Source organism: Sciurus carolinensis, chromosome 11, assembly GCF_902686445.1.
Source record: "Sciurus carolinensis chromosome 11, mSciCar1.2, whole genome shotgun sequence".
Lineage (NCBI taxonomy): Eukaryota > Metazoa > Chordata > Mammalia > Rodentia > Sciuridae > Sciurus > Sciurus carolinensis.
In genome coordinates this window covers 5587958-5613452 of record NC_062223.1, presented here as the reverse complement: position 1 = coordinate 5613452, position 25495 = coordinate 5587958, and the positions used below count along the sequence as shown (strand labels likewise).

The 25495-nt window shown below is 54.8% G+C and overlaps 1 protein-coding gene across 6 annotated transcripts in view; it reads right to left on the bottom strand.

Moving 5' to 3' along the window:
• The window catches only part of Kcnq1 (potassium voltage-gated channel subfamily Q member 1), a 307534-nt gene that overhangs the window by 61838 nt on the left and 220201 nt on the right, over nucleotides 1-25495 (bottom strand). For 4 of the 6 annotated variants that reach the window (XM_047518656.1, XM_047518660.1, XM_047518655.1 and 1 more), the window contains 3 exons: nucleotides 6325-6400; nucleotides 1743-1837; nucleotides 383-444 (listed from right to left, as the gene is read on the bottom strand). In XM_047518656.1, the coding sequence (XP_047374612.1) occupies nucleotides 383-444; nucleotides 1743-1837; nucleotides 6325-6400 (233 nt within the window). Of the gene's footprint in view, nucleotides 1-382; nucleotides 445-1009; nucleotides 1057-1742; nucleotides 1838-6324; nucleotides 6401-25495 lie in introns of all 6 variants that reach the window. The other 2 variants (XM_047518661.1, XM_047518658.1) reach the window with 1 other exon arrangement.

The window sequence follows — 25495 nt, the reverse complement described above, 5'->3', positions numbered from 1 at the left end:
GGCCCGACCTCCAGGTCTCTCCATCCTGCTCGGAGCAGAGGCAGGGCCACAGGCCTGGGATGCGCAGCAGAAGCAGCAGCCTGAAGGATCCTGCCTTCCGGAGCATGTGTGACCGCAGGACAAGGAGTGGCCCATGGGGTCCTGCACTCTACGCCCACCTCCTGATTCGGTCCTATGAACTCCAGGGAGGGGTTGGTGGGCACTGGCTGCCACTTGCCAGGAAAGATGCCACGTGTCAGAGAACTAGCCACCAGCCTGGTCTGCTCTCCAGCCAGGGGCACCTAGCTCACAGGGAGGGAGGAGACAGCACGTGACCACACCCACGTCTGGACGCATACGAGACGTCGCAGTAGCGGCCCTGGGGCCTGGCGCTCCGGCCTACCTTGTCTTCCACGCGGTTCAGGCGGGCACCGATGGTGTTGCTGCCGCGGTCCTTGCTCTTCTCTACGGGGGTGAAGCATGGAAATCAGGGAGGTGTGTCGGCCGGGGAGGGGCAGAGCCCCCTCCACAGCCTCAGGGAGCTGGGCTGGGGTAGCAGAGGGTCCAGAGTTCTGAGCCCTCGAGGACGTCACTCAGTGCACTCGGGAGACCACAGGGCTGGTGTGCCCCTGGGCCCCACCCTGTTGGCTCAAGTGTGAGGTCCTACTGGAACCTGGGCTAGGGCCACCCTGAGGAACCGGCCTTGCCTGACCTCCCCTGGCGTGACAGCCCACTGATGGAACCCCAGCCTCCCAGGGCCCCCTCTGGAAAGTGACCCACAGAGTGTGCTTCCACACCAGATCCCAGCTCCAGCACCCAGAAGTTTGTCATTTGGGGAACCCAGGTGGGTGGTCACAACCAGAAGATCCCCCCGTGAAGTGTGCCCAGAGCCACTTTGCACAAGGCGTGGTCTTGCTGTCCCTTTCTCTGGCTTTCACTCACGGCCTGCAGCCTGTTCTGACAGGGAGGAGAGGTGGGGGAGGAGGCTCGAGGGGGCTGCCACATCTAGGGGCTCGATGCAGAAACCCACCTGAGACAGGGATGAACAGGGAGGGCTTCCCGATGGACTGGTCCAGCCTGGGAGGGAAGGAGACGGAGCGCAGCTCGCACTTGGCCCAGGCACCACAGGATGCCCAGTGGGGTGTGGTGGATGGGCTGCTGTGCCCAGCAAGATGACACACCGCCCACCCACCCTGGACACCTGGTGACACCACCCTAAGTCCTGCCAGAAGTTCCTGTGTCCCCAGAGACACATGTGCCTGAGAGCCCGGCAGGAGGCTCAGAGAGGAGGGGCAGCGAGTGGTCGTCCTTAGACTTCTACCCTGGTGGGGCAAGTAGGGTCAGCGATAGGGGGCCCTGAGCCCTGGCCCTGCCGGTGACCGGGGTAGGTCCATTCTCCCAGCTGGACCCTGTAACATTGCAAGTGAGGTTCCCAGGTTAGCCCATATGGTCTAAACTCTGCTGGTCCTTAAGGACCTCTCTGCTTCCATGGGAACAGGATCCAGAAGCCCAGAACGTGCTAACTTGCAACTGTCAGGGTCTACGGCTCCAGGCCCAGTGGTAGGCAGAACCCCAGGTGGTCAGACCTGTGGATAGGGGAGGCCCAGGGGGTGGGTCTTGGGGAGAACTCAAGTCTCTTTCCTCCCTGGGACCAGCCAAGGGAACCGGCCTTATCCACCGGGTGGGGCAGGGGTGGCTGGGCAACATGCAGCACGGTGACGACCCCACCAGGGTCCTGTCCCCGGGACCCCACCTGTGCCCACCTTCTCTGCAGCTCCTTGATGCGCACCATGAGGTTGAGGTGGCCTTGAGAGTACTGCTCGATGACGTCCCGCACATCGTAGGGCTTCCTTGCTTGCTGTAGGCCAGAAAGATGCCGGTCACATCCCCCTGTGCCTGGAGGCTCAGCTCTCCATGCAGCTCTGGGAGCAGGCCTCTGCCCTACTGGGGCTTGAGCCTGGGCTGGGGCACCTGGGCACCGGGACACACTCACTGCTGGCAGTGCCCCTTGCTCTCTGCGTGGCCCACCACATGCTCTTCCAGTGACCGGCAGGAGTGCACTCAGTGGACAGCCAAGCCTGCGGTGTGTGCTCTGAGGGCTGAGGGTGCGGGCCCCTGACCAGGTTCCCACGGCAGGCCTGGGACTAGGTGGGACCAGGTAGGTAACCCCAGGCTTGGGGCTCAGGTGACATCAACAGAAATGACCACGAGAAAATGAAGCTCCTCATGCCGCCAGCAGAGCTTCAAGCCCACCTGTGGCCTTGTTCCCAGGCCCCCAAGTCGAGGGTCTCACCCAGGCAGCAGCAGCCAGGCTAAGCCAGGCTCAGGTGGCCCCAGAAGCTGTGTGCCCACCAGCGAGGCACAGCTCTATCCCCCAGTGGCCTCTGTAGCCCCTAAGCAGCTCCGCCTGCAAGGAGCTGGGATTGCTGCCTTCCACAGGACACTCAAAGGTCCTGGGACACCTGCTGATCAGCTCTGTGGTGCAGGCTGGGCCTGCCCAGGGTGGAGGGGCCGGGGACGAGAGACGGGGTCTGCCGAGGGGGTCTGCGTCTCTCTGCCCCTGTGAGACTCTTGTGCAGCTCATTCCAGAGACCAGAGCTACCTCACCTAGGAGGGAGTGTTCTGCCTCAGGTGTCCAGGTCCCCCCAGCTCTGTGCACACTCTGACGTGCCCAGGGTTTCCACCACAAAGACTGGGGGCTTGCCAGAGTTCTTATGACCCCCAACACAGCGCTGTACCCCAGGAATCCCTAGGCAGGGCAGAGGCCTCCTACCTACCAGAGCATGGGCTCTGAAGCCCAGGGCCTCCTGCCCTCCACATGACACCAAGCAGGCCAGAATCACCAGCCCCACAAGGAACCCTAAGTGCGAGGCATGACGTTGGGAAGGCAGAGATGGAGCCTACTTCCTTCAACACAGCTGAGCCTTGGTAAGGGGTCTGCCGCTGCTGGGACCACCACGGGCGCCAGGACCACCTGTATCACCTGTCTCAACACAAAGGCCCACCATGGATCAGGTGTGGGTGGGACTCTGGGCAGACCCTCCACCCTGCACCTACTCAGCCTGACTCCAGCAGCAAAATCTGCACTTGGGTATAGGCTGATTCTGTCCCTGGGTTTTAGTTTCTCTTTCTGTAAAATGGGGAGGCTAAGCCTGGCTCCTTCCTTCTGTAAGATGGGATGCTAAGCCCTGATCCTTCCTTCTACAGGATGAGACACTAAGTTTTGCTCCTCCCTCTGTAAGATGGGGTGCTGGGCCTTGCTCCTCTTTTATGGAAGGTGGGATGCTGAGCTCTACCTTGTTCTGCCTGATAGAGAGGGAATGAGAGTAAATAAGATGCTGGGTCAAAAAGCTCAGGAACTTGGGACCAGCACCTTGCCGGAGTCCGAGGGGGCTGTGGCTGAGCCCAGGGTCCGCGCCTTTCCCTAGCACACGATGATGAAGACCTGGGGTCGGGTGGCCAGCTAGGAAGTTCAACAGTCTGCCTGGTGAGCTTGGGGGTGAGTGAGGGGAAGGGAGGCCAGGGAACTGCTAGGTCCAGGGCTGAAGGTGTCGTGGGTCTGGTCCTGGACTGGGGAGGGGGCTTGTGTTGGTCCCCAGACTGCCTGGGAACCTGTGGACCACTGGGTCTAGGTGTGTGTGAATGTCTATCAGGAGCTTCTGCAGAGTCATATGCAACAGGAGAGCAGGATGGGGCAGGGCTCGTGAGCAAAGCATGGCCCAGGAAGGGTCAGCAATGCCCCACTCACTCCCCATGGCCAGTGGTGTCCCAGGCCTGCTGAGGCTTATCTTGGAGCTGCTGAGTTCCATCCAGGGTCTGCTCAGGGCTTGTGGGGCCTCTGTCAAGTGGCTGCCTGGGGCGTGGCTAGAGAGACCACCTCAGGTTTTCTCCAGATCTCATGTCCCCTGGCTGCATCAGGAGCCAGAGATAGGCTGACCTGTCCAGACAGATCGACAGTGGACGGCGGGCGTTCAAGGCAAACTCAAAGGGTTAAGAGGCTCTGGCTCCTGCGGCCAGACATAGGGGCGGCTAGCTGGGGGCTTATCGGCTGGCAAGGCAGGCGGGAGCGTCGACCGCCACTCCTGCAGCCGGAGGCCAGCTGGGGTAGGTGGGGTGCAGGTGGGCAGACTAGCTGATAAGAACTGGCATGGCGGGGGCAACCGGGTTCCCGTGAAGCTCCTCCCTGTCAAGAGCTCCCTCTTCCCCAGCCTCACTGCTTGTCCCTGGAGGACTCAGCATGAGAACCGCCCTGAAGGGAACCCCAGGCTCCCTGCTCAGGAGCTCCACACTGCAAAGCTCTGCTGCTGCCTCCCCAGGGCCTTGGGTGCCAGCAAGAAGCAGAGAGCTGGAGGTGGGTGTTTCCCAGCCTGTTCTGGAATCTTCTTGGGCCACTGTAAGGACATGGGCCTGTGTCCTGAGGCAGGAAAGGACCCACGGCCTGGAAGGAAGTGCAGGGCTCTTAGCCTCTCCTCTGGGCCCTGCACCTGCACCACCAGGTAGTTGTCTTGCCTGTCACAATGACAGGTCTGCAAGGGCCACTGCAGATGACCTCCCCTGCAGATGGGCCTTCCTGGGAAGCACGAGGGTTCATGTGCTCTGCTGGGTATCTCCAGGCCCTGGAAGGAACCCCCAGGAAGCCCAGTGCCAAGTAGGTCCTGGGCTATTCTGGATTGGGGGCTTACCCTCTGCCCACAGGGACCCAATGTCTTAGGCTGGGGACCATCATTGCCATGGTAGAATCCTCAGAACCCTCTGCTTCACCAGGGTGAACTTGGTGGCTTGAGCTGTCACTTCCAAGCTGCTTCCCAGCAGGGGTGATGCGCCTTGGCCATTCCTTTGCTCTTGGGGGACTGTCCTGCCTGCACCTATCTCCAAGGGGCTTCCTGTAGCCCATTCCTCTCCTGGGAGAGTGCTGCTCACTCTGGTGCCTGTGTGAGCTCCTGCCCCAGCCGCCAGGACAGAGGGCCCTCCGCATGGGTGCCAGCGCAGGCAGCCACACAGCATCTCCATGCGCTCACCATGGGCCTCTGAGCTCCCCCAAATGTCACCGAGCAGACTTCCCGGTACTGGCTGAGTGTGGACTCTACTCATTTTGACAATGAGAAGTCCCAGGCCTTGCAGGAGATAAGGGTCCAGTGGAGCCATTGACACCCCCAGGAGGTGCAGCTGAGGGGGTGGCAACAGAACATGGTCACATTTGCAGACTGTCTGTCCCTTGAGCCTGGCAGTGCCCAGGTTGAGGGTCTACATGCTGCATGAGGGTGGGAAGAGCCTCCGGCCCAGGTGCCGCTCTTGAGCCAGCAGGAAGAGCGCGAGGCAGAGGCTGGCCTGGACTGCCGCGGTGAGGCTGCGTGAGGCCGCGAGCCTGCCTGGTGCCCAGCCCTTGCACTCCTTGTCCACTGCAGATGGAGACAGGAGCCCAGGGTTGCGTGGGTGGGGTCTGCACCCTGGAAGCCCTGTGGCATCTGGAGGCAGAGACCATGCTGCCTGGGGCCCAGCAGGAGGTCTACTGAGGGGGACTGTGAGTCTTTGTCACCCCTATGGCTTGGAGCTAGATGCAGGGCCACCACTGTGACTCTCTGAGGGCTCTGGCAAATCACCCCAGCCTTCCCTGCTTGAAAACGAGGGCCTACTGGACAGAGGACCCGCACCCGGGCTGCCCATGGGTTATGTCTGCACACATGTTCTCAGAGTGAGCAGTAAGTCCCCCTTCCTGAGGCCTCCATCCAAGCACGGTCCCCACCCACCCAGCAGAGAAGCCAGCCTGCCCCAGCTGCATTCTCTAGGGACACCCCACCCCAGGGGTCCTGGCAGCCCAGAGCCGCAGGCCTGCCCGGCGGGGAGACCCCCAATGGAGCAGGGCAGGCCTCCCGCCTTCTCCAGACCCCCACACTTAAGGGCATGGGGTGTTGGGGAAGCGTGTGGCATCCTGACTGAGTGATTGGGGCAGACTCTGCCTCCGTCATTCCGATGGCATCAGCCTGTCACTCGCTACGGCAGCCTTGCATGGCCCACCCAGGGCAAATGGAGTGAGTCTGTGAGGCTGCTACCTCCCAGCTAGCGATGAGGGAGGCTGTGCGGGTGCCCACGGGTGCCCAGGCCAGGCCTCAGCAGAAGTGTCCTGGGCCAGGCCTACTGCCTTGGTGAGAAAGGACTTCCAGGGACAGCGGTGAAGTCCTCGCGGGGTGTTTGAGGGTGAGTGGTCCTGGATGGCCCTGCCCGAGCAGCTGGCAGGTGGAGACCTCTGCAGCCCCCGCTGTGGGTGGGGCAGTCCCAGAGGGGCTTGTTCTGCTGCCGCAGGCTGCGTGGGCAGGCAGAGTGCAGACGGCTTGGCGCAGGACTCACCTGGAACTTCTTCTTGGCCACAAAGTACTGCATGCGTCGAATGACCTTGATGGTTGCCCGATGGTGCTCCCGGAGCCTGCAGTGGAGAGTGGAGAGGAGGGTGTGAGTGGCCACCTCTGCTCGTGCCAGCCACTCTGTGAGAGGTACCAGTGGCCCTGCTGCCCATGGACAGACCCTCCAGAAGCAAGGAGCATGTTCAAGTCCTGGGGCTTGAGGGAGGCAGGGGACAGGGGTTTTGAAAGGTGAATGGGCTCACATTACCGGTGCATGGGAAGAGGGGCCTTTCCTTTTGTCATTTAGAAGCAGGGTGAGAGTCAGAGCTTCCAGTTGGCAAGGGTTGTGCCTCTAACTCACAGCAGAGTAGGGGAAACTTCCTCACTGGAGGCCGTGCGGAGGTGCATGCAACTGAGGCCCAAGACCCCTGACCACAGCCATGTTCCTAGCTGCACTAGCAGGCAGGCCCTTGGAGAAGCTGAGACAAGCAAGGAAGAAGCTTTACCACCTGGGCCACCCTGCATGGGGCACGGCACTGGGTTGCTTCTCAAGTTCCCTCTAGGAATGAAGTTCCGTCAAGATACGCCATGGAGAAAGGAAATGTGAGGTTCCACATGTGTGCACAGGGAAGAAATCAGCATGTGGAGCTCACGGGAGTTTCCTTCTGTCCACGAGCCTTGTGCCTGACCAAACCTCCTGCTGGACACTTGCTGTGACAACCAGAGTAAACCCCCAAGTGACTGTTGGAAGGCTTGAGAGAATGCAAGACTCAAAGGGCCAAGATTCCAGCCAGAGGGGACAGTGAGCCTAGACACCAGCCGCTTTGTCCTCTTCATTGTGGGAAATCTGCACACAGGATGCCCAAGTACCAGGCTATGAGAAAACCAGTGGAGTCCAGGGCCACCAAGATGCCAGGAGATGAGCAGACAAGATGGGGGGACTGAGGCTAGAGCAGTGTGCCCCTTTCACACACTTTCCCCGGAAGCCTCTGCATTCCCAATCTGCCCGTGTGGGTAAGATTTGGAGAAGCAGAGGAAAGGCAGCTGCCAAGAGGGTGAAAGCAAAGCAGGGCCCTCCACAGGCTCACGCTCTGGGGAGAGCATCTTGGGGATTCAGATCTACCTAGTAGGACCCCCACGATTTCTGTGAAGCCTCAACTGTCTCAGCCCAGACTGGAGCAAAGTACCCTGACCAGGAGAAAATCCTGTAGAGGGTTAATATCATCAAGGTTGTGACATTTGCTTTTCACACATGAAAGATTAAAAATCAAGGGAAAAAACAGACCTTAGAAATAGAGCTAAAGTTATGGCACATTTAGGAGCCTTGACTTCTTGTAGCTTCTCCCAAAAAGAGATGGAGTCTGTTTTCCTACGACTTGGATGTGGACTGACTTTGTGACTTCACATGACTGTCAGAGCGCTGGGAAACTCCTGCGGTGTGTCGTGCAGGCTCTTGGATCATGGCTGTATGAGCAAGCCTGAGCTCAGGAGTGGAGGAACCACACGCCAACAGAGGTGCCCTCGCCAGTAGCCAGCACCAAGCTGGAGACATGTGAGTGATGCTGTCTTAGACCCTCCCGCCCCAAGTAAGCTGCCAGATGACTGCAGCTGCCTGAGTCACCCCAAGCAAAGCTGGCAGAACCATCTCCCAGTTGAGCCAAGTCCAAATTCCTCACCCACAGAGTTGTAAGCAAAGAAAACAATTGTGTGAAACCACTATATTTATCTGTGGTTTGTGATGTAGCAACAGATAACTGATAGAGAAATTAGGATTTGTGATATCAATCTCTAAAAACACATGGCATTGATTTTGGGCCCAGGCACTGTGCAGGAACAAGAGGCAGATAACAAGACACTGGCCTCGGAGCAGAATGCCCCCTACAATTGGCTGAGACTTCTAGGTGTCTTGAAGGAGTGAATGAATTTTGCACTGAGGAGGACGATGAAAGATTAAGGGTAGAGGGCGGACGGTGGCGGGTTGAAGGTGGGCACAAAGTCTTTGCAAGTCCGGCTCTGAGGACTCGAGTCTGTTTCTAAGACCCATTTGCGTGAACTTTGTGCTGGAGAGGACTTGTGGTTTCACTCCCCTCTTAGAATGCTGCTGCCTCTTGGACAAGTCTGATTTAGCCTGCTGGAAAAGTCATGTGAAGGAGAGTCAAGGTGCCCTGCCCGATAGCCACACGCTCTGGACACCTGAGGCTGAGCCACCAGCTGCCACACCAGCACCGCCGCATGGCCAGCCCCAACGAGTCCGCCAGCTGAGCAGCCCAAACCACTGGCCCACAGACGCACGAGCAAATAGATGGTTGTGGTTTACTTCTAAGTTCTGAGAGAGCTTCAAAATAACCTTGACAAATAGGCTCAAGAAAACAGATGAGAAGTTGGGGAATTTCAGCGGAGAGATAAAAACCATATAGTCACAGCAAAATGGAAATTCTAGAACAGAAGTGTGCCCATGAACTGGCGGATGATGGCAATGGAGCAGGAACAGAAAATAGAATCAGAGAAAGAGACAAAGCACATGAGAAAGATGCCGACTCTCTCAACATGGTGAACGGCACACACTTTTGATGGATTAATATGCCAATTAGAATCATCAAGCAAGATCGCAAACAACTATAGAAATGTACTTTAGGGAGGCTGAGGCAGGAGGATCTCTGGTTTGAACCCAGCCTCAGCAATAGCGAGGTGCTAAGCAACGCAGTGAGACCCTGTCTCTAAATAAAATACAAAATAGGGCTGGGGTGTGGCTCAGTGGTAGAGCACTTGCCTCAAACGTGAGAAGCACTGGGTTCGATTCTCAGCACCACATATAAAGAAATGAATAAAATTAAAGGTCCATTGACAATTAAAAAATATTTTTAAGAAGTTTAAAATTAAAAAAAAATACAAAATATGTCTGGGGATTGGCTCAGTTCAATCCTAGGCACCTGTGCCGAAAAAATAGAAATACAGAAAGATCGATGGTAAAAGAATAGAAAAATATATATCATAGTATAACCAAATGAAAACTGGTATTGGTGAACTAGTATCAGGCCAAGTGTTCCTGAAGACTTACCAGAGATAAAGAAGAACAGTTCATAATTATGAAAGCATCAAGGCAGCAGAAGAGATCGATTCTAAGTCTGCATGCACCTTAAAACACAGAAAGCAAAGCAGCAGTAAAGAAAGGTGAAGGAGGAAATTCATGCCACACCTAACCAGTAACCCACAGAAGCAACCCCTGAGCCACATGCCAACAGCGTCAGTGGCCCCCACGAAGTAGGGACCCTCATAACTGAAGTCCACACAGGCCTCCCGGGAGCACACAGAGCACTGTGAACCCAGACCCCAGACCCGAGGTGTGAAAAGCAGGTGCCCACACACTCCGAGAATCAAGCCACAGTTAGCGTGTTCTCTGACCACTGTGACATGCAACTCGAAATCAACTAAAACATATACGTCTGAAACTAGAAAGTCCCTGAGTGTTTGGAAGTTAAACACTCTAAATAAGTCAAAGAAAAAAGATCTGATATAAATTAGAAGATTGTTTTAATTGAATAATACAAAGTGTAGCGTATCCCAAATTGCAGCTCAATAAGTGTTTGAGGCAAGTGAAACAGGCACTCAGAGAAAGCTTAGGGAAGGAGAGAGGCTGAAACTCATCTCAAGAAGCTAAAAACCCATGAATTTAAATGTAACGTTGGAAGAAAGAGATACTAAAGACAAGAGCATAAAGAGATGAAATAGAAAATGGACATTATATTGAGAAGAGTTCGGCCAGAATGTGGTTCTTTGAAGGGTCTTAAAAATTGATAAACTTTAGCAAGGTTGACAGAGTGTGCGATGGCAGGCATTGAAAATCAAACGGTAATTGTGGACCTAGCGACCTTAGGAAACCTCATATCAAAGGATATGAACAGGAGTAATTTTGATAATTTAGATAAAATAGTTCCATTCATCAAACATATAATCTATAAAAAGAAAACAGGAGAGGGGCCGGGGTTGTGGCTCGTGGTAGAGCACCTGCCTTGCACGTGTGAGGCAGTGGGTTCTATCCTCAGCATAAAAATAAATAAATAAAATAAAGGCCTGTGCCCATCTGTAACTAAAATATTAAAAAAAGAAAATAGGAGAAGTAAGAATGTCAATTGTCCAGTATTAATCAAATTAAACTGGGAATTTTAATGATCTTCTCACAGAGAGCTCAAAGTCCTGACGACTCTGCCAGTAGGTTCTTCCCAACAGTTAAGGAAGAAATAATACCAATTTTATACAAATCTCCTGAGAGGATTTTTGTGAGGTAGCATGGCCTTGATGTCCACGTCTGACAAGCGTGTTTGAGAAAGAGAACGGAAGGTTGCTCCCCTCATCCCCCCTGAGCTAAATGCAAATATCCTAGACGTGACACCAGTTAAGTAAGTGGACCCAGCGCTACAGAAAGATGGAACAAGCCAGGCTTGCCCAGGTGGCGAGGTGGGGTTGAGGTCAGAAACCAACACAGCTCACCACAGCAGCAGAATCGGGAAAAACCTGGAGTCGACTCAAAAGATGCAGAAAAGCATTTGATAAAATTCAAGACCCCTTCTTAATGAAAACACAACTCCCTGAACACTAGGAGTAGAAGGAAACGCATTATCTGAAAAAACAAAAAAGCAAGGAACTGAAGAAACGAAAGCAAACAAACCGACCAACCAAGCCCTAAGCACACATCACCCTTAACGTCAGAGTGTCAGACACTTGGCTCCCGGGACAGGAGCTGAGCGGGGACGTTGGCGCTTTCCACTTATCTAATGTTGTCCAGAAGCCCCGGCCCGCGTGTCAAGGTAGGAAGGGAGTCCATGTGACGGTGGCCCAGACAAGAGTGGAACTGCCACTGTTTGGAAAATACATAGGAGTCCTCAGAGAAGCTGCGGGAATTGACAAAGGGATTTAACCAGGATTCTGGTTTCAAGGATCATCTATAACAGTCAGTTACGGTTCTCTTTGCTGGTAACGAACAACCGGAACATGAAATAAAGAAGAAGTCAATGATAAAAGTATCACAACCCCTAAACTACCGAGGAACAAATCTATCTGAAGATGAGCTAGGCCCCTATTCTGCAAGGCTCCAGGCCTCGGTGAGAATCCAACCAAGACCCTGGAGGCACATGACATGCTCACGTGAAAGAAGACTCGGGACTCAGAAGACGGCTTTCCTGAGTCGGGGCATAGATTCTGGTCCACTTCAGCTGTTTTTACGATAATGCTGATCCTAAAATATTTATGAAAATGCGGAAGGCCAGGAATAGCCATGGTGATTTTGGAGAACAGCAAGGCCGGAAGACGCAGGAGCAGAGCTGGAAACTCCAGCGGGCCAGGGTGGCTGGGCTGTGGGGCGCTTGCAGCGCGAGGCAGACACACACTCGAAGTGGGGGAAGAAAACCGGAAAGGTCTCTGTAAAGAGAGCGATTCTGGCGGGGACCGAGCACACGGTGAGGGGACGGAGCAGCCCGCTCAGATACGCACACCGTGGCCCTGGCTTTACAAGGCTGCTGTGATCAGACGGAAGGGTGTTCTTGTCAATAACGCGCCCTGGCAGCCAGGACACCGCAGGAGGCAGGGGAGCAAGCATCCCACCGCTCACGCAGGTGGAGTTAGGCTGGGACCTGAGAGGAGCCGAGAACTCTGGCCTGCGGAGGCCGCAGGACCCGATCCTTCAATGCCACTGCAGAAGCGCAGACTTTAAGAGGAAACACTTGACAAACAGGAGCCCCGAGACCCCTCCCCTGCCTGTCCCGGGCCTGCCCTGCCCAGGGGACGTCCCTCTGTTCTCTGTCACCTCTAACTGCCCACAGGCGGTCTCCACAGACCCTTCACTGCGGAGGGCTCCTCCTGAGCTGGGGCTAGGGCCCTGGGAGCCTGGCGTGACTACCAAGGACAGGGCGTGGCCCTCAACCAGCCTCCAGACACCTCTGTCCTCACCTGGCCAACTCTCCAGAGCAGCCTGGAGCCTTCACACCACACGGCCCTGACCTGGCCAGACCAGAGAACCAGGACTCAGGAGTGCCTGTCCCTGTCAGCTCTGGGGACAGCCCTGGCTACCTGGCCTCCTTGCTAGACAGGATGACTCTGGTCTCAGAGGACAGTACCTGCTTGATCCTTTCACAGGGGTGTGCTCTTCTTTCTCTGCACTCAGTATGCCTGGGAAGGTGGCCAAGTGTCCCTTCCTGGAAACTCTGGCATAGGAACTGGCTAGTGGGGATGGGGGGCAAGACACAGGCCCTGGCTTGCCAAACCCTGCAGGTAATGGGGCTAGGGCTTTGCTCCAGGAGGGCATGTACCTGCCCAAGCTGGGCCACTCTCTGGGCTTTTGGTTCCTGCTTCTTCTGAAGGGGAGGGCACATGGCCCTCCCAGCTGGAGAGCCTCTTGGGGAGGGCAGGGGGCCCTGGGCATTCTGGGGAGGGAAGGGGTGCTGCCTGGGGAGGTAGCAGCCACACAGTCCTGGGGCCGGGTCACAGGGAGTCAGCCCCTGAGGAAAAGGCTCATGTCACTCGCATCCTCTGACTTCCGTCTCGCCTGCTCATTCCTTAATTCACCCACACAGTCATTCACCGTCGGCTGGCTGCTAATTTGCTGCTTGAACTACCCATCCTCGCAGTCGCTCCTCACCTCTGCCCACCCCTTTCCTACACAGTAGGTGCTGGTTGGGCACACGCCCTAGCTGAGCCGTCCTGGGGGCTGAGCCCAAGGGTTCCAGAAGGACACTGGTTTCTGTGTGGGTCAAATTCAAAGCCAGGATCCCATGCTGCCCAGGGGAGCTGGGCTGGAGAGGGGACTGTCTGGCCACCCAAGGGGCCATGGTGTGTGCACCAGTGGGAGTGTCCAGGTCTGTGTTGAAAAGGATGAGCCTTCTCCACCACATTGTTTTTGCACCTTTGTCTTACAGTTGGTCGGCATATTTGTGTAAGCCTATTTCTGAATTCTCAGTTCGGTTTCACTGATCTGTGATTAGCCCTCCACCAGCACCAGTATCCTGATTCCTTACTATACAAAATGTCTTAAAATTGGTGACCTTGCTGGGTGCAAAATTACAGTGGTGTATTATACAGCCACGAGGGAGGCTGAGGCAGGAGGGTTGCAAGTTTGAGGGCCTAAGCAACAAAGTGAGACCCTGTCTCAAAATAAAAAAATAAAAAGGGCTGGCAATGTAGCTCCATGGTAAAACACCCCTGGGTTCAACCCCCAGGACCAAGAAACAAAACCAAAAATCCAAACTGCAATCTCTCTCACTTAACTCTTCTTTTTCAAAATTGTTATCCTAGCTTATCCTAGAACTTGTGCCTCATCATATGCATTTTAGAATGAGTTTTTCCATGTCTGTGAAAAATTCTTGCTTGGATTTTGTTATGAATTACATTGATTTATAGGTAGTTCTGAGGAAAATTAAAATTTTTGCTATTTTGATTCTTTTAATCCACGAACAAGGTATGTCCCTCCATTTATTTAGGTCTTCTTGATGCCTTTCACCATCAACATACAGTTATAAACATTTTTGTTGGATTTACATTAAAGTATTTTGCTATGCTGCCCAGGCTGTATCAAACTCATGATCCTTCTATCTCAGCCTCAGGTAGCTGGGATCACAGGTGCATGCCTCCACATCTGGTTGGTCACATGTTGTATACATCTACCTGATTTTTTTTTTTTTTTTTTTTTGGCACTGAGGATGAGCCTAGGACCTCATGCATGCTGGGTAAGCACTCTACCACTGAGCTACATCCCCTTTCTTTCTTTTTTAAAATATGATTTTATAAAATCTATACGAATCTGTATGCTTAGTGGTTTAGATTTGATAAGAAACGTGTTAGGCTCTTCCTTTGTATCGTGTTGCCAGCACCGACCCACGTGGCTGTCTCCTGCTCTGGCTCACTCATGGTAGCTGGTGTAAAGTTCCCCTGTGTATGTAGCTCTCCCTCCTGCTGGTGCTGGGAACAGAGTTGTGATGCTCATTCTGTTCACTCTGGGTTGTTCGTGTGCCAGTTTCCCATGGGCGTATACTGAGACTCACAGCTGCTGGTCATTAGGTATGTGAATGCTCAACTTTTGAAAATGTGATGCCACATTTTCAAAATGGTAGCCCTGCTGGTAACTCCACCAGCTGTGTAGAAGAGACTCTAGGCCCTCTTCCCTGTCTACATTCCCAGTGACCAGCGTATCACTTATGCCAATAGAACAAGTATAATTCATGCCTTGACATACTGGCCATGGGTGCATCCTCTAGTGGGAAAGGCTCTGTGGAAGACAGGCTGATGGGTCCTGAAAATGTTCAATGTAGACTTAGCACACGGCCAATAGTCCCACTCCTAGGTATGTACACCTGAGAGAAATGAAAACTCATGTTCACATAAGGATTTGTGAATAATTGTTCATAGCAGCCTTGTTCATAGTTGGGGAAAACAGCCAAGTGTTCATTAGCTGATGGATGGACAATGTGCTCTGGCCACAGGGTAGAATACCATTCAGTCTTAAAAAAGAATGAAGTGCTAGCACATGCTACAACATGGATGAACCTTGGAAACATTTTGCTAAGTGAAAGAAGCCAGTTGTGAAAGACCACATAGTGTAGGATTCCATTTATATGGAAATGTCCAGAATAGGCAAATCCATAGAAATGGAGACTAGATTAGTGATTCCCTAGGGTTGGGTTAGGGGAATGTGAAATGACTGTTGATGGGTACAGAGTTGCTTTTGGGGGTGATGAATGTGTTCTAAATTTAGTAGTGACCATTGCACAACCCTGTGAATACCCGAAGTTGTGACTGACTCTCCCAGATCACTCCTGAGAGCAGAATTACTCAGAGGGAAGGTGTATAGCTGGGGAGACTGTCAGGCCCTGGAGAGAAGGGAAGGAGAGTGGGCAGGGAACTTTGAGCCTCACAGGGCTGCTTGGGGCACATGCTTCTTCCAGGAGGGACTGCTTGCCCAGGGCCACTCAGGAACCCAGGCAGGCCACCTCTGGAGCACTCTCTCCTTCTGGGGCAGGTCTGGCATCTCTTAGCTACCCATCTGGCTCCAGTCTCATCCCTTCCAACCATTCCCTAGTATCTGGCTGACGGAGGGGTTTCTAAGGGTCAAATCACAAATCCTGTGACCCAGTCGACCATTTGGAATCCCTACCACTCTCCTAATAGCATCCACATTCTCAGGGTGGTTTTCCTGGATCTTCAGGCCTTGCCCAAATGGAGCAGAAAGATGAGGCTAGCTATCTGGGAGGATGCCGAGTTCTGAGAGGATTCCGAGTCAATGCGTTATCTCATCACATGTGACTCTAAACACGTACAGTTCCTGTGTCTTTGCCAGATTGTTTTCACATCAGCCATTCCCCAGTGAGAGCAATCCTGTGCTGGCCGCAAGCCCAGGCCAGACAGCACAACCACTGCTGGCGGCCATCACATTCTGCAGGATCTCAGGGTTAGGTGGTTGGTGTGGACTTTGCAAAGGTGACCCGTACCCCAGAACCAGGTGAAAGAGATCAATTCTCCAGGCTGGAAAACCCCATGGTATAAATGTTTGTGACCCTCCAAAATTCATGTCTAAACCAGGGACAGAATGATATAGTCTGAATTTTTATATGTCTCAAGAATTCTTCTATTGAAGCAGCAGTTCTCAGGGTGGAATCTTTGGAAGGCCCTAAGGCCATGAGGGTGGAGCCCCTACCAATGAGATTAGAGCCTTTAGAAAAGAAACCCAAGGGAGTTATTTGCCCATTTGCCACTCCACCATCTTGGAAGTCAAAAGAGCACACGCTGAACCTGCCCACTCCTTCAGCTATACTTCCAGCCTCCAGAACAATAACTTCTACTTATAAGTGACCCAGCCCAAGGTATTTTGTATGGCAGCCCAAATGGACTCAGATGCCAAATATTCCACTGGAAACCCCAGAGACCACATGGTACAGAGCAGATAAACAGCTACTTAATCCAACTCCTTTTGGGTTGGTCCATGTCAACCTCATTTAACTTACTCAACTTGGTTCAGATCACCTCAATTAAACAGCCTAGCTAAACTGAGCTCACACGGAGGTGCCAAAGTGGCAATGACATCTGCAGAAAGCAGAGTGGTATCTTGGGAGAAAGCAGCCTGCCATGCCCTTGTGGTGTAGGAGGGCAGACTTGGATGCTTTCACTCTCCAGAGCAGCCCTAAGGCCAGCAGAAAGCCCCCAAGTGAGTGACATCCCATGTCACCCACATAGCCTCTGGGGACACTGAGAAGGGATGTCATAGAAGGAGAAGCTGGCATGGAAGGGCTTCCTGAGGAGCTGAACCCAGCCAGGCAAGACCCTGACCACTGGTGGGATCATCTCAGCCCTGTCCAGATCGTCTTTGCAGTCAATCCGTGGGATGAGAAAGATAAAATGTGGAGAACTGAGGAAATTCAGGAGTAGTCCAGTCTCCAGAAAGCACCCCCAAATCACTAATCTTAGATGAGGTGTGAAAGAGAGCGGTGACCCAGGTTGTGTGTGTAAAGCCCCTGCCCAAATCACCAGTGGTCGCCTGGTGTGATGGACATTCATCACACTGTCTCATTCCCTTCCCTAGGAGGGACAAGTTCTAAGATCCTGTGGGTCCTGGATTCCTGCAGAGCACCACACCTTCTGAGAGCTTATGGCGGCCTGTGATCAGAACTTCTGCAGTTCCAGGAAGAACAACTTCACACACAAAAGCTTTGTCTGACTACGGGTCTCAGCAACTCAGCATACAACTTTTTTTCTTTCTTATTAAGTTGAGAATTTTCACCCTTTCACTTAAAGAAAGCATGTTACACCTTCTCTTTGGGCACATCTGAATGGTCAGCATCACTGCTCTTATGCTTTGAGACCACAGGGTTAAACACAAGCACTTGAAACCTTGCTCAGTTACTAAACTGAGATGGTTACTAAGTAGCTAACAGGTAAGTAGCATATACAGTGTGGAAACACTGGGTAGAGGGACAATTCATGTCCCTGGCAAGACAGAGTGGAACAGCACGGATTTCTTCACACTACTGGAACAGCAAGCAAACGAGCAATTTAAAACTTACGAATTGTTTATTGCTAGAATTTTTCATTTCATATTTTTGACCATGGTTGGTATAACTGACTCATGGAAAGCTAAGCCTTGGGGAAAGTGGGTAACGGTAATCACTCAGTGACAGTTCTGGGGAACATTTTGAAGACCTAGACTGTGTGTAGCAAGGGCCTGTCCAAGGGGCCTGATGCCCTGCGAGTGTGGAAAGTCCTCCCAGGTAGACGGGAGAGGGTGTGCTGAGGGGAGGCGGAGACTGCAGCCAGAAGAGCAGCCAGGGCAAGGTACGGGAGCACAGCCTGCTGGAGGCACAGGAAGCAGGCTGCTGTGGCTGGGCAGCCCAGGAGGCTCAGCACAGTCCCTGCCACAGCAGGACAGTAGGGCACCAGGGAACAGCAGTAACTCCCTGGGCCTCAAGTTTGGTGAGCATTACTTGACCCTCACGCTGACGGAGAGGCACTGATGGGGGCTCACTTTGCAGGACAGAGTTCAGGCTCCGAGAAACCGACCTCCTTGGCTGTGGTGGCTCCTTGGCTCTGGATGTGCAGGCAGGGCAGCCTCACCAACCCCTGTCCTTGCTGACCACCTGTTCCACACAGGGCATAGCAGGAGGATAATGGCGACTTTTGTTCATGAGCCACGTCGACACTCACCGAGGGCTCACTGGGGACAGCGACTGCTCTCAGAACAGCAGCCCATTCGCAAGGGGGAGCGCTCGGCTGGGAACCCAGGCCCTGGGTCTGGAAGTCAGCTCTCGGTCCCTGCACGCCAATAAGACTCAAATCTTCCCATCAGAGGAAAGGGCTGCTTGGGGAGCAACGTGGGACGGATGTACTTTGGTATCTGCTCAGTCCTCGCCTCCCTCTCCTGGTGGAGGCCCCTGCCCCTCTCCTGAATGTGCTGTCATTTCCTCCTGAGAGCCCTGGGCTTCCTCTGAAGTTGGGGTGCAGATGAGGGCTGGGGCGAGCACAAGGGAACTCCACACTGACTCCCATGCTGCCTCTTGGCTGTTTCAGGAGAATTCTTTGAACTTTGGAGGCCTCAGGAGTTCAAGGGCCCAGAAAGGAAACCAGAAAGGCCCGGATGGGGACAGCTTTCATCCTGATGGGGAGGTAGCCTCAGGGAGGAGGGTGCAGGACAGCCAGACATGCCCGGGCAGCTCCGAGCTTTGGAGATTATTGGCTCTCAAGGAACCCTGTGGCTGGGGCCTCACTGGGGTGTGGGGAGTGCGGGTGCCCCAAGTTTGGCGGGTGGCCTGACAGTCCAAGGCAGCCTGTGCAGAGCTGCTGGGAAGGAACCGGCAAAGAAACGCATCTTTGTCCGGGCTTTGTCCCAGGAGGGGCTGGCGCGCAGACAGGGAAAGCTGGCGAGGTTGGGGTGTAAGCAGGCGCTGGGGAGGACCCCATTTAAATCCTGGGGAGATTATGAGGACGTTTGTTGCAGGCTGTCAGCCCTCATTAAGTTAATGGAACTGGCGAGTTGGCTGGCTTCCAGCGCGCCGGAGAAAGAAAACAAGAAAAGTGTTTTCAGCGAAAGAGCCAAGAGATCCCATTTCGCTCAGCAGCCCCGGGAGATTAGGAGCCATCAGTAATGGCCTCACTGAAATGACTTATTGGGAACTTGTTGATTAAAACAAGGGAGAGAAAACCCCTAACGTCTAAGAAGAATCACACGGCTTCTTACTGGTCTTCGTCTAGAAAAGTGATTTGTGAGCATTTCCTTCCAAAAGCTTTGTGAATTATAAAGCAACCCATCCCGGCCAGGGCCCCTGCAGCCACTTGGGTTACAGGCAGGAGAGGAAAAGACACAGAGCTAAATCGGGGGATCTGTGAGGACTTGGGGTACAGGGGACCAGAAACCAGTTAGGACACTGCTTCTGTGGCCCCAGGGAAGGTTCCCTGGGAGCCTGGGGAGGGGTCCCGCAGGCGGAGAGCACGCCCCCAGAGCACAGGGCAAGGCACCTGAGGCTTGGGCAGAGGGGAGGCCCCTGGTGCCCTTCCTAGAACAGCTAAGTGGGACGGAAGGTGCCGGTGGTGGGGGGTTCTGCCACGAGGTGCTGAGGACAGGACGCCTAGCAAGGGCTCTCCTGGGACACTTTGTCAGGTGCCCACTGCCCTTCCCCCACGGGTCCCCTACCCTGCCAGGTCACCCACAAGCCCAACGGCTGTTCCTCCAGCTCCCGAGGACTTGGCCCTGAGCCGAGAGCCCCTCCTGTCCCAGCCCTGTCTTCCCCTGATACCTGGTATTCCTCACCTACCTCAGCTGCGACCTGCTCTCTGGGCCCCTCAGACCTCAGGTGGGGCCCCTTCAGGTCCCGCCCCAGCCCCAGGTTCCAACAAGACACCCCTGGGCTCCAGGCCCCCTTCCCCCGTCCCGGTTTCCACGCATTTACACAACACGCCTCCCGGACTCGGCGGTTCCGGCCCCTGTGCTTTTAGATGCGTGTCTTGACTCTGTCATCCGCTTGTGCAAATAAGGATGCTTGAGGCCCAGAGAGGCTCGGTCACTCGCCCAAGGTCATGCAGCCTGGAAGGGGCACAGCTGACTTGCCTTCAGAGCTGCCACCCTGGCTGAGCTCATCCCAGGGCACTGTGTCCAGTCACTCCTGACCCCAAGCCCACCCCGCAGCACCTATCCCCCACGTCATGGCCAGTGAGCCTCGGCACCCCCTCAGGAAGCACGGTGCCCACCCATTCTTCCCAAGTGGTGTTGATGGGATAGGCCCCCAAGCCAGGTGGAGGAGTTGGGCCAGGGTCCTGTGTGACACTTGGCCTCTTCTCTCTGGAGGCTCCAGTGGTGACTGAGAGGTCACTAGGTTTCCCAAGCTACTCTTCACCCCGGGAAAGGCCTGCTCCCCTCCACTTGCTGCAGAGGTCTCACCACCCCACCCCACCCTAACCATCTTGTGTTTGGGCAACCGTGGGCCATGAGCTGCCCTTTGGGTCATGGTTGACAAGGTGAGGGCCAGGGGACTTCCCTGCACACACAGTGGCTGATGGAGAGGCAGAGACTTGTCCGTCGGATCCCACTCACCTGGCCAGATCACACCCCCAAGCTCAAGTGAGGTAGAGAAGGGCCTATCCTGTCCCCTTCCTGCACAGATGGCCTTGAGGCCCAGAGAGGAGGGACAGAGACAGGGGGGGACTCTGAGCTCTGTGACTGAGCCAGGCCTGTGTAGCAGTGAGGGTCCCCACTGTGGGCTCTGGGCAGCTTCTGAGACGCCCACACCTCAGGCTGGGTTCGGGTCCTGCCCCTCCCTGGTCTCCTTGCCAGGCTTGTTCCGCTGGGGCAGTTTACCTCCACGTGGATTCCTGGCCACAGGCCCAAGAGGAGGGAGGGTGGTGCCATCCCTGCCTCAGGAGGCCAAGGGGCCCTGCCTGGGGGTCCAAGGCCACACAGCTCTAGTCCCTAAGCCAGTCCAACACATGGCATTCCCCCAACTCACACATGGCTCCATCACCCAGATGAGCAGGGGCCCCCACCCTGGAACCCGTGTGTCTGGCCCCCTGCGTGGCCCCACCAGATGAGTATGGGGGTGCTTTGAACCAACCTGAGCTCCTGAGGAGGGACTTTCTGCTCCTCCCACCCAAGCACTGCAGTCGCAGCAGGACCCTGCCAGGTCCCTGCCTGACTCGGGAGCTGGGGATGAGGGCGAGGTTCCTTCCCTGCCTAGTCCTGGGCCTCCCTGGGGCCCATGTCCATGAGGGAAGAGCTGGCCTCCCGCCCAGTCCTGGGCCCTGCCCTTCCCCAGGGCAGAGTGTGGGTGTAACGTGGATTTCTGCGAATCAGATATTGTTTTCAGAACCCCGGGCCGGAGCAATCTTCCCGGAGTGTCCTTCTGCCGGTGGGGGAAGCAGCCAGTTCCTGGTTTATTTCCAACATGGCTTGCTCTGAGCCCAGGGGATTGTTTTGAAAGGACACCATTATTATTCCTCATCTGAGAAGCTGGGCAAAGCCAGTTCCCCAACCCTGGGCACCTCACCTGCTCCAGCCCGTCCCCCCACTCGCCCCTGCCCAGGCCGTCCTTCTGGCCTCTGGACGCCCTGCCACGCAGACCCCGTGCAGGCGCTGCACGCCCTCTGGCCGGCTCTGCTTCTCCACTTCCTGCAGGGCCGCCCCTCCCCCTCAGCCCCTGGCCCCTCTGCAGGAAGCCTGCCTGCTCGGCCCCTTCCCTGGGGCACCTGGACGGATGGGGCTGGGGCCTTCGGGGGCAGTGAGTCTCGAGGACCTGCTTTTCTCAGGGACATGGGGGCTGCTCCGGCTCAGGCCAGCGGGGTCCGAGCATTGGCTGCTCGGCTGCGGGCGGCCCACTGGGCAGAGGGACACAGGGCTGGCCGAGGCCCTCGGGCAGCACGGCCCCCGCCGCCCCCTCCTCCCAAAGGGAAGGAGAGGTTAATAAACCAATTACTTTGGGCAACGAAGCAAAATAAGTCCCATTAAAGTAATTAATGTCCTTCGCACAGTCCCCATTGGAGAAGACTAATAAATTGGGCTTTGTCACCGTCCGGTAATTTCTCTCTAAGGCGTTTCTTCACCCCGTCCAGCAGCACAGTTTAAGGCTCTGTTAATACTTTTAAGACGGGCTCCATGCCAGACTAATTAGATCTGCATTTCCACCACGGGCCAGGCTGGGCGCGGATGTGCCCAATGAGAGCGGCTCCAGGAGCCCTCGGGGCCCCGGGGACAGCACCCGCCTTTGAGAAGGGGCCATGTGTGGATTCCCACGCTGCCTGGGGCGATGGCCTGGTCCCCGTCTGCCTGCTCGGCTTCCCTGTCCCGGGAAACAGAGGCCAGGGCTTTGATCAGGCCCAGGCCAGACCTCCCCCCAGAGATCCCTTCCTGCACTGCCCCCACAGGGGCCCACCCAGATCCACAGGGCAATCCATGTCTGGGGTCTCTCCAGGGCCCAGAACCAAGTCCTGCTGGGTTCTAGGTGGACAGTGGAGAAGGGGGAAGAGCTACTTCAGCACGAGGGCAGGGCAGCGTCACAGTGCTGAGAAGTGTTGACAGGGGACCCTGCCTGGGGCTGTCGAGAAGGGCGCTTTTCCTCTGGGGTCCTCCTCCCCAAACCACAGCCCAGGTCTAACTCTGAGAAAATGCCAGGCAAATTCAACTTGGGGGCCCGTGGTGCCCCTGACCAGCCCACCTCAACACCACTCAGGTCGTCAATCAAAAATGAACTATGGTAGCCAAGAGGAGCCCCGGAGGCAGGAGCACATGTCAGGTGGGTGCTGGGACAGAAGGTCCAAGGGGAACGGAGGAACCGAAGACAGCGTGGGCTTCAGCGCACAGTTGAGAGGAGCACAGAATGCACGCCAGCGTGTGGCGCTGGTGACGGGGACGCGGGCGAGGTTGTGGGGACTCTGTGCGGCCTTCAGAACTCTGACTACAAGCATTCCCAAACACAGTTCACGTAAACATGAGTTCGCGGCGGTGAGAGATGAGGCAGGCAGAGGAGGGGCCTGGTGGTGGGCCTGCTCCTGGCCTCCAGGTGGGCCTGAGAGGCTCTCCCACAGGCCACCTTCTCCCGGGGCAGGCAGGACCATCAGCAAGTCCCTGCAGCCACTGCAGGGAGCTCCCAGTCCTGCTGGTGCTGAAGGAAGTGGAAGGACCCACCCAGGTGTACAGGTCCCCGGGTGTCCCCCACCTCTGCCACCCAGGAGGTGGTGCAGGACAGGGGCCTGCAGCTGCACCGGGTCATCCCGGGCGCAGCGGCCACTGGGCAGTCTCCACTCCCTCTGAGGCTTAGCAGGCTTCAGCAACCACAGACTCCTAGACCCCACCTGGGTGTGACCGCCCTGAGCCCTGCCCAGGCGAGGGTGTGGGAAGGCAGCTCCCCAGCCTCCGCCTCCCACTCTGAGTGATGGGCACCTTGGCTTGGCCGTGTCAACAGACCTCATAAACCCAGGTGGCACCGAGGCCAGTCCAGGTTAGATGGGAATACTCCCGGAGAGGTGCCGAAGCTTCACGCCAACTGGTGTCACCTTGGGGCCCCGTGGGTACAGCCCCTGACGTCTAACAGCGGCTCGGGACAAGCAGGCTCAGGGCCTGCACCAAGTCAGCTGGGAGCACCCCTGACGGCACTGGCCCAGCAGAGCTCCTTTGTTGGGCAACAACTGCTGACTGCCATCAGGGCATGATTGCTGTGATAACAGGTCAAGGACGGGCGCCACCCCGCCACCTGCCCAGGCCGCTGCCGCCACTCCACCCACCCGTGCACGTCTGCTTCGAATTTCACGAACCTCGGGTCCGGCCTGTCCTCCTTCGGATGTTCTTTCAACTGTTTGGACATTTAAAGACCACGGCAGGTCACAGTCTACCACCCTCAACAGAGATCGATTGCGTAGCCAGACCTCTGTAAGACCGCTTGGCCAAAAGGGGGCCATACAGAACAGCTGTGTGCAGACTGGGAAAAACAGCAACGTGCTGACGAGACAGAGTAGGACAGCAAAATGGCCGAAATAGTAAAAACGAGAGGATCGCGTACATCTGTTCACTAAAGGGCTCGGTGGCCCTGATAAGCTCGATCGACTCTTGGAACTAGATAAAATGCCAAAATTTGTGCTACAACAATTGAAAACTTGAGTTGATAAGTATTTAAGGAATTCAAAAGTAATTAGAGACACCCCCCCACCCCAAACAGCCTTGGTGGGCTTTGTAGGTGACCTGTACCCAAGTTTTATAAAATATCTAAGGGAGGGACTAGGGTTGTGGCTCAGGGTCGAGCACTGGCCTCACATATATGAGGCACTGCGTGTGATTCTCAGCACCACATATAAAGCAATGAAGGAAAAATAAAGGTCCATCAATGACTAAAAGACATTTAAAAAAAAAGTTAAAAAACATCTAAGGGGCTCCAGAAAATGGAAAAAGAGTCACATGTTCCTGGGGCTGGGGTTGTAGTTCAGTGGTAGAGTGTTTGCCTAGCAGGTGTAAGGCCCAGCACCACAGAATAAAAAAGGGTAACATATTCCAGATCATTTTCAGAGGCCAGTGAATTTGATTCTGAACCCATGCAAGGAAAATACAAGAAAAGAGAATTAAAGCCTCATTTCACTTGTGAATATAGAGGCAAAAATCCTCAATAAGATATTAGCTAACCAAACCCAAAGATACATAAGAAGAAAAAAAAGAAGAAAATAAAAATCAGAATTTGTCCTAGGAATGCAAAGACAGTTCAATACCCAAGTGTGATTCTCACTGATGTGATTATTCCTGTTAGTATGAAAAGCACTTTTAAAAAAAAATTTTTTTAGTTGTTGATGGACACAATACCTTTATTTAATTTATTTATCTTTATGTGGTGCTGAGGATTGAACTCAGTGCCTCAAGCATGCCAGGCAAGCTCTCTACCACTGAGCCACAACCCCAGCCCTATAAGCACTTTTTAAAAACTTCTTATGGTCAAAAAAAAATTCATCTTTAAGAAACAAGAATAGAAAAGAATTTTGTTAAGTTGGCAAAAGTGGGTTATAGACCAAAACCCAGAGCAAACAACCCAAGTGGAGAGTCTTCAGGGAGCTTCCACCAACTGCTGGGTGAGACAAGGACACTCATGGTCCCAGGCTGTGCAAGGTCACGCTGGAGACCTGCTCTGAGCAAAGGTGAAGGAAGAAACAGGAGTGAGAGTGGGGACAGCCAGGACCACCCTCTGGACAGCTGAAAGCCTCAGCCACTGGGAACGTCAGCAGCTCAGTTGCTGAAACTGATCAAAAGGCCCAACACGGTGGCCAGATAGTCAGCCCACCCAAAACCATGGCATTTCTCGACACTAGCCATGAACTCCCTGGAAAGAGAGACTCGGAAACAGCATGGGAAAGAAAGGATGTGGAAGCAAAGCCCAGGGCCCTCTCCAGAGAAGACCTACGGGCTGCAGCAGAGGACGGAGGAGGGGACCAGACTCGGGCAAGGAGGCTCCTTGCTCGGGATGAGCAGGTGTGACGTGGAGGTTCCGGTTTCCCCTGACTGAATCGGTGACGCCAACCCCATCCCAAGAAAACATCCGCGAAACTCAGGGACCTTGATTCTAAAGGTGGCAGGACGGGAGAGCTGCTGAGGTGCAAACGGGCGCAGCTGGGTGCTCTTCTGGGCATTAGAAACCATGTCCACACCAGGGCAGCAGGCCCGGGGACCCGTAGATCAGAGCACACCC